Here is a 9,245-nt window from a genome sequence, read left to right on the forward strand (position 1 = left end):
ATCAAATAAGAGATCTGTCTCAAAAAATATGACCCGTGAGACTGTCTCACAGGATTTTTTGTCTCCACAGAAATGCTATTTGATTTATTTGATAAAATTTTAAAAAACTATTTTTAAATCAAATTATAACTTTTTTATTTTTTAAAAAAAATTATAATTCTTGAAAATGAAAAATATAATGAAATATTAATATTGTTGTTTACAATGTAATTTTTTAAGAATGGTTGACATCAAGATAAAGTTGTCAAGTGGCTTGCCACGCATCTTGTCTTCCATAAATGAAAGCCGTTTGGTCGCAAGTCAAACATAAATTAATATTAGCGGATTGTTGAAAATAATAATTTTTTAAAAAATTAATATGAATTTATAAATTTTTAGAATTGAAATAACTAGTGAGAAGCTATGAATAAAATAAGCATTTAATTTATATTTTTTTTACAAAATTTAATAAAAATATCATCACTTTTTATTCAATTTTCCATCCAAATTATCACACCATTTTTAAATTTCTCACCAAAAAAAAAAAAATTAATTACCTCCTCATATATCTAGTCTTGGATTTCTCACTAAATTTTTGTACACGCAACCCCACTAGCATATTATTAAAGTTAAAGTTTAGAGTAATCAAATTTAATGACAAAATCTATTTTTAAATTAAAAAATAAACCTCTTAGTTATAGAATTAATTCATTTTAATTTAATGAGAAATATTTATTTATATGTATCTAAATTTAAAAATAGCAAAATAAATAATCATATCACTCCACTATAAATTTTTTTTATCACAAAAGTATAAATATAAAAATAACAAATTTTAACATGAAAAACTTGTATACATATGCATGCATTGCGTATGATGAAAACTATAGTTGATAGTCATTTATTATTACATTTATATTATATTTTAAACATATTTAAGAGCTAGCTTCTACATTTAGAGTTTTTACTCGGGGAAACATCTCTCATTTTGAGGCTTATTAGATGGTTGAATGTCATGTCTATATAATAATAATACACAAAAACTATTGTGAGACGGTGTCATGAGTCAATTTTGTGAGACATATCTTCTATTTGGGTCACTCATGAAAAAATATTATTTTTTTATGTCAAAAATATTATTCTTATTATAAATATGGATAAGGCTGACTCGTCTCACGAGAGACCTACTCATTATAATAATTATTATTATATTATAATGTATGAGAGTCACATAGTAACTATTTTGGTCATTTTAACGTTATACAAAAATACTCATATTGTTTTTCACTGAAACTAACAATACACGACCTCATTTTTCAAACTCTTTCATCCATCATGTTTTTTTCTTAACCATCCTTCTACAATATATATATATATATATATATATATATATATATATATATATATATATACAAAATATTCGTGTATTTTATTACACACGATTTATCCTAGTTTATAGAGTAGATCATAGGATATATAGCATGTAAATTTGAAAATAAATTTAAGATTGATGTTTTTATTTGAGAATTATGAAATGATAATAGTTTCCCCTATCGTTTTTTTAATTTCATTTACACATACAAAGAAAAATAATATTTTTCATTGATCGGTCGGATCGGATATTTGTTTCACAAAATTATCGAGTGAAATAATCTCGTACAAATTTTTTCATTTTGTTAAAAATCTATACATCCATACGTCTCTATATTCTTCGTATTAGCACCTTATATAAACTTTTTAAAAAATATAATAAAATCCACCTTATACAAATTTTTGATTTCCCCTTCGTGACATTACACTACCAAAATATCCTCCACGTTCAATTAAATTTACTAAAATATGTTTTAATTGTTATATTAATTGTGGTATAAGCTTATGGAAAAAAATTATTTGTTAAAAACTATAAACTTCTGTTATATTTTTATTGGATTAACATAAACAGAACAAATTAAAATCAAACAATTTGTATAGGATAATTCAGTATATACATATCATTGGCATAACTTTGGACTCGACTCTCTCTTTTGGGCAGGATATCAAGTATATGTATTTTTTTTATTTTTATTGGAGGCAAATCACACACGCGCGCAGCGCGCACACACATAATATATATATATATATATATATATATATATATATATATATATATATATATATATATATATATATATTTAATTATTTGACATAAATAACATCTTCTTTGAAATAAATTTTTTGATACAAATAAATTTACTTATTTAAAAATTAAATATGTTTAATATATGAAAAAATCACAATTCAATTTAACAAAATCAAATCCCCCTCTCTATTCAACATACATAAATAATTAATCAATAAATTATTTAATTTATAAACATATTTAAAAATTTAAATATATATAACAAAATTTTATATTAATATAGATAATTAACTAGTCACAACAGTATTAAATTTGATAAATTTTAAAGAAGTCTATGAAAAAAATATAAGATTCGTTGTTATCAATATGATCAACGTCACTCTAATTCGATTTGTTATAGTATCCCTCCACGTATTTGAATTTGCTCGTTGTTGTTCTTGAGTGTCAAATATTTGAACAAAGTTGTTATCTTCGTAAACTTGTTCAGATGAAGGTTGTGAAACTGTATTCTCTGGTTCAACTGAAAATTCATCGGATCGATACTCCTTTTAAAGAAAATTGTACAATTTAGTATAAGCCAATACAAGCTCCGTCTATGTTGTATATGGAAATGGAGTAGTTGTTTTGAATATTTTGAACCGCGATTTAAATATACCAATTATCCTCTCAATGACGTTTTCAAAAAGGCATGACGAAGATTGAACAACTTTTTTGCATCTTCAAGATAACGACCTTTTCAAGTGAATTCTTGGAATTAAAATAAATCTGTGAATTTATCGAAAACAATTCCTTATAAAACTCAAACTCATATAAATAATCCAATAGTCCATAATTTGTTAATACTTTAACAATAAAAAAAATAAAAAAATATGTCCAAAAATTGTAAGATAATATAACTCATTATTGATCATGTCTATAAAAATAATCATTCATTTAATTTATAGTCTATCCATCTCGAACGCTCTTCAATTGTCATTTTCAAAAAAAAATCCATATTCTTTGATCTGGTGTTAAGAAAATCAAGCACCTTGTATCGAGTACGGTTATCCAAATTTGGGACTTCCTTGATAGCATCTCAACAAGTGTCGCCTGCATTTCATATTGATTCTATCTTATAAACTACCTTATCAAGAATGTGAATCATTTGGGTCTGTATATTTGAATGTGCTTGATTTTTCTTCAAACTCGGCAACTCGGCCCTATCTCGTTTTCAAGTTGTTGGTGGAACATCTGAATTTATGGACTGATAGGATAATGGTGAAGCAGAGTCCTCGAAAAATAGAAGATTGTGTGAAGATTCTTGTTTGTCACTTTACTTGAATTCATCACTAGTATAATCAAAGACATAATCATCTAATAAATTAGTTTTCCTATTTTCTTTTATCTCAAATATTCATGCATTTGTGTCATCTCCTAGTCCGATGATTATTTTTCGGTACTAGTTCATGTCCCAACCGCAATTCTCAAAGCTTCATAATCCTCAAAAGTATATGTCCGATAGTGTTCATATTTAGGATGTGACTGGTAAATAATAAAAAGCATCAGGTGTTATAAAACTAGTTATAATTCTAATTATAAATTTTATTATTTTAACTCAAAAATTCTTACCTTAAAATATTCATCTCATACTTCGTCTTTATCAGTGAATTTTTTTGTCACGTAATCTCATGATTCTCATCTACACCAGAGCCATGACGTATAAATTTATAATAATTGTTGTATCGTTGTTGGAACCATTTTAAACAACATTGATATTTGTAATAGTCTTTTCACATCCAAGTATTTCGTTTAGAGCATGGAGTATTTTTTTATCTATGATTTTTTTTGTTAAATACTCAATTCTTATCAAGTCATCCTCACATTGCAACATCAACCATTAGTTTTAGCAATTTATTACTCTATTCAATCGTCCCCACATTATATTTTTCTTGTGAATCTAACGTAAATAGTATTTCTTGCATAAGATAGAAAATTTACAATGATAAGAAGCTAACAAACATATACATTTTACTAAGTAATGACAAAAAAAGTAAATAACAAAATAAGTCTCTGAGATAAAATAAAATCAATGAATAGTGATATGGGGAAATATGTTTTAATTTGTATAAAAGCTAGCAAATAATTTATCGATCTATGATTTTAATTGTTTTTTCAGAAATCCTATCACAGAACCTCATCAATACTAGAATAAGAATTATATATGTTTCAGAATTTTCACACCTTGAAGCAAATGTAATTAGACTTGGAGGTAATCGGTAAAATCTTTTATACAATATTGTAATTTTTTTAATCACATCAAATTAACAAAAATATTCTAAATAACTTCAACAGAATGAAATATAAGCTTTGACTAGAGGAAATCAAAACATAAAATTAGAGAAATAAGATCGGTTTAATTCTTTACTAGAAACCACAATTTTTGATTTGAGAAAATACAGAAATCGAAATCGATATTTTTAAAAAACTGAAAGCCAGATGTACAGACTTCCTCGTATTACATTATATGCAAAAATTAGGCGCACAAACATAACCAGACAGAAACAAACAACGAAACACTGTAAGCGATACATACAAATTATAATAAGTTTTTTTTTTTTTTTATCAAATCAATAATGATTCAAAAAAAGAATCATACTTCTGAAATTCGAGAAACCTTCGACTTGTCGTTAGAGAAGAGAAAATCATCGTATTTGAATGAGAAAGAGAGTTATATGGGTGATAATGATATTGTTTGATTTAAAGTCTACTAAAATCTCTAGAGTAGAAGCCAATTTTTGAGTTTATAAAATTATAAGTAGAATTTTAAAGTTTTTACATAAAAAATTATATCATAATAATTATAAATCCAAGAAAACATTGAATAATAAAAATAATTACATTTTCAAGATTGAGGACAGACCCCTGCGCTATTTCTTCTATTGGAATGGACGCTCTCTCGAATACTCACCGTGGGAAAAAAGAATGATTATCTGAATTGAGTTCATTCAAAGTGACTCACAAGTTCAATCAATCAAAGGATTAAAACCAGGCCCATCTTTAATTTCAGCAAATTGTAATTCCGAGCCCTCAATTTCATGAAATTTGGTGTCTTTGTTGATTGGACTAGGCGATCTTTGTAGTCGTGCATATGTGCGTTTATATTTTTTTTTTGTAATTGAATGGTGACGATGAAAGATTAATCTTTCTGGTCTTTTAGGGCTAGGGCTTAAAGATGTGGAGCAGGGGTGGAGATTTGTTTTTTCGCAAAATTATTTGGGAATTCATGGGTTTTTTAAGCTTATTGATTGGAATTGTTTATATTTGATTGAAATATGTGGCAAAAATTTTAGAATTATACCGTTTGCCTTGCAACTGTGACAAGATGATGCTTTATGAAGGCTTATCTTTGATCTAATTCCAATTTATAAATGGAATTGTTTGGCTAACCATAAATTAATGGTAGCTATCCCATCTTATGGCAACAGGCTCACACTTTTCTAGTTTTCTTACAGTATTTTGAATGATGTAATTGCCTTTTTGGAGTCTGTTTAACCAACCGAGAAAGTAGCATTTTTTTTTCATTTCTTGGGGGTGTGCTTATATAAATTTCAATATTGGCTTTGGATGATCATTTCGGTTATGGGCATTAGTCCTGTAAGGTTATCATTGTTTGATCTCTGATTACCATGCTGAATCTTACATGAATGACACGTTTTCATTATGTGAAACAACTGCAGGTTTTAAGACTCATTGGTGTTCCTGGTTTAATAAATACTTAATAATTAGTTATCTGAGGCTTATTTCTCCTCGAGATTTTCTGAGTCCTCCATTTTCAGAAATTGATCGTAGAGGCAGAATCTTAGTACACTGTTGGTGAGTTAATCATTGCAATGACGGTTATTCTTGATTCTGTTTTCATTAACAATACTAAAATTTGATGGTCAACGAATCAAAACGCTGTCAATTCACCTAGTAAATGATCGGTGAGTAAATCAATACAATGCATGCTTGTTCTTTTTGAACATTGTTTGGTCCCGAATCAGGTGTGATCAAATCAGAGGTGGTAGAGGATTTTTAACCTTTTGTTTTGGTGGGTTGGATTTGATGCACATTTCAATTTCAATGGCATAAAGCAAGCTTTATTTTCTTGTTCTTTTGGTTGGTAGGAAATCTCTAGTTTTTTGCCACATTGCCACCCTGAGGAAAGTCTTCTAGTTGTGGCTGTCTTTTGCATATATATTATTTTTGCCGTTTCTATTTCATCATTATATCATTATATATAGAAAAAGTGCTTTCTCTCCCCTCCCCCTCTCTTTTGCATTGTTGTGGATTGTAAATGGCATGCTAATTAATTTATTGCTAGCAACATTTCACAGTGTAAGTAGATGGCTTGTAGAAAAAGAAGCATCCCAAATGATGCAGATGTGTGTGCGCCATACAAGGAATGGGATGAAGCATCATGTCCTATATGCATGGACCACCCACACAATACTGTTCTTCTCATTTGCAGCTCTCATGACAAGGGCTGTCGCTCCTACATTTGTGATACTAGTTATAGGCATTCAAATTGCTTGGATAGATTTAAAAAACTCAGAGAAGAAAAAGTAGATAGCTTGTCTGCTCCTGGTTTGATTCAAGAAGGTCAGCATGATATTATTGCCACAAGTAGAAATTTCGACCCGGCAATTGACGTCAATGACAGTAATTTGAATATTTCTCTTACTGCTAGTAGCTCTGCAGCATTTGTGGGCATGCCTAGAGGATCTGGACTAGGTGCCATCCATAATGTGAATCCTAGTTTTGAAGATCGAGAAGTATCATCATTGGAAAGGCTTGATCTAGATGAAACTAACATGGAGAAATCAGAAGATGGATCAAATCTGAGATGCCCTTTATGCCGAGGGAATGTTTTGGGCTGGAGAGTTGTAGAAGAGGCTAGAAAGTACCTAAACCTGAAGGCAAGAAGTTGTTCTCACGAATCTTGCTCGTTCTTTGGTAATTATAATGAGTTACGATGTCATGCTAGAAGTGTTCATCCTACAGTACGACCAGCTGATGTTGATCTGTCGAGACAAAGTGCATGGCGTACGCTTGAACGTCAGAGAGAGTACAATGATATTGTCAGTGCCATTCGATCAGCCATGCCTGGTGCAATTGTACTCGGTGATTATGTCATTGATAATGGTGATAGATCATCAGGTGAACGGGACAATGAAGGTGGTCGGTGGTTAAGCACGTTCTTCTTGTTTCATATGATTGGCTCGATAGATTCACGAGCAGAGCGAAGAGGTGTCAGGTCAAGAATGTTTCCTAGGTACCGCCGCGCCACTAGAACCATCTCCAGACGCCGCTACCTATGGGGTGAAAATCTATTAGGTCTTCAAGATGACGATGATCATGATGAAGAAGATGGAGATGATGAACTGAATTCAAGTATACTAAGTGATATTGGGGATGATGCTCCTCCATACCCCAATAGGCGTCAGAGATTGAGCCGTGCTCAGTCAGATGAAGATCAGCCTTAGTCCACTCAATATCCATCGGGTAGCCCCTTTTTTTGTTTGTGAAAACGTGTAGGGGTTGATTCAAAATTTATTAATGAAGAGTATTTAAACATACTTTCTGGGTTCAAATTTTGGATTTTCTTTTTATAATATCGACACAAACTTCGAAGAATTTTCAATTTAAGATGCGCGTACTTGTCCTACTCCCTTCCCACTTTATCTCTCAGTTTGACCCGTGGCTTGGATAACTGCTGGTAATTCTAGCTGACCTTTTTGGTTTTTTTCCTCATGATGTTTCAGTGATCTGTATAACAAGGTTTTCTCTTGATCGCGTCGACTGCAGCATATGCCGTGGGCTCGAAGCCTGAATATGGGCAGAAAACTATTATGGGCATGTTTCTTGGATTTGTTCACTTGCCGTTTCCTTTGTTGTAATTCAAGATTTGTTAGTAGCTTCTCTCAAATCTGTAATATTTTGTGTAATTTAACATGCAGTGTGTTTAGACTTCCGTTTTGTTGTTCATGATGATAGTATGCATGTGTCGCAATGATGTAATGTGTTCATTATACATTGTAAATTTCACTCACACGCTGTTAAACTACACTGAATGCTCATTATTTTAACAGTTGCTCAAAATTGAATATCTAAATTTGCTTTCAGTTTCCTCACAAAAATCGCTGTGAGCTGGTCTCACGAGGCAATTTTGTGAGACGAATATTCTATTTAGATCACTCATAAAAAAAATATTACTTTTTAGATCAAAAATATTATTTTTTATTGTAGATATGAGTTTCATGGATCACAAGAGACCTACTCTAGTCACTGAGCACATAATTGCTGATTCCATGGATATCCCCTCCTTTGACTGATTCTTCAAATGCCTAAATTTGGTTGCTTTCAAATTTACATATTTGAACATAACATAAAACTTCGTCTAAATTAAAACAAAAAAAATCCTTGACATAACCGAAAAATATTACCTGAGTGGGGATTACAACGAGGTTGGTATGAGACTGGTTTGGTCAACTATCGGCCTTGTTCCAGAACCCGACAAGTTCAATATGGGTTGAATTCGTAATTATATTATTTTTTAATTTTAGTCACTTCACAATAAAAAAATATTTAAAAATTAATAAATTTCAAAGTTATTTTTCAACTTTATATTAATAATATTTAGAAAAAAATTACCAGATAAAATTATTAATTTATAATCAACAAACAACAAAAAATTATAATTATATACTTAAGCTTCAACAGGTTCACCAAATTTGACAGCTTTAGGCTTTGTTTGTAAGTAGGGCTGTCAATCGGGTCCGGTGGGTCGGGTTTCAGATCAACCCGCGAATTTATTTATTTTTTTCCAACTCAAACCCAACCCGAAACAACCCGAAAACCCCCAACTCAAACATGAGCCCGTCTAACTCCACTCAACCCGTCTAACACGCCTAACCCGAATTTTATTTATTTATTTAAAAAAATTAATGAAAAAAATTCGAAAAAATAAAAAATAATAATAATATTTTAATTTAAACACATAATAACAAAATTTTCGATTTAAATTTGAAAATTTAATCGTAGAAAATTAAAAGTATATTTATTAAATCAAATAAACAATTGTTAAAAAAATAAAAAATATACAAAATAAATATTAAATGATGAAAAT

The 9,245-nt window shown here is 29.9% G+C and overlaps 1 protein-coding gene across 4 annotated transcripts; it reads left to right on the forward strand.

Annotated features, from left to right (window-relative positions):
* The first annotated feature begins 4,988 nt into the window (after positions 1 to 4,988).
* Positions 4,989 to 8,205, forward strand: LOC142539301 (uncharacterized). 4 transcript variants are annotated; one of them, XM_075644675.1, is made up of 4 exons: positions 4,991 to 5,150; positions 5,815 to 5,950; positions 6,454 to 7,621; positions 7,882 to 8,205. In XM_075644675.1, the coding sequence occupies exon 3, from the start codon at positions 6,463 to 6,465 to the stop codon at positions 7,600 to 7,602; it is 1,140 nt and encodes a 379-aa protein (XP_075500790.1). In that variant the 5' UTR covers positions 4,991 to 5,150; positions 5,815 to 5,950; positions 6,454 to 6,462; the 3' UTR covers positions 7,603 to 7,621; positions 7,882 to 8,205. The 4 variants fall into 4 exon arrangements, with proteins under 4 accessions (XP_075500792.1, XP_075500789.1, XP_075500791.1 ...); XM_075644677.1 differs by lacking the exon at positions 7,882 to 8,205 and having other exon boundaries at positions 4,989 to 5,150; positions 6,441 to 7,704; XM_075644674.1 differs by lacking the exon at positions 7,882 to 8,205 and having other exon boundaries at positions 4,990 to 5,150; positions 6,454 to 7,704.
* The last annotated feature ends 1,040 nt before the right edge of the window (positions 8,206 to 9,245 follow it).

Source organism: Primulina tabacum, chromosome 3 (assembly GCF_025594145.1).
Source record: "Primulina tabacum isolate GXHZ01 chromosome 3, ASM2559414v2, whole genome shotgun sequence".
Lineage (NCBI taxonomy): Eukaryota > Viridiplantae > Streptophyta > Magnoliopsida > Lamiales > Gesneriaceae > Primulina > Primulina tabacum.

What these genes read in the sequence shown, in the direction of transcription:
- LOC142539301 (XM_075644677.1), top strand. Translation starts at nt 6,463, where the DNA reads ATGGCTTGTAGAAAAAGAAGCATCCCAAATGATGCAGATGTGTGTGCG.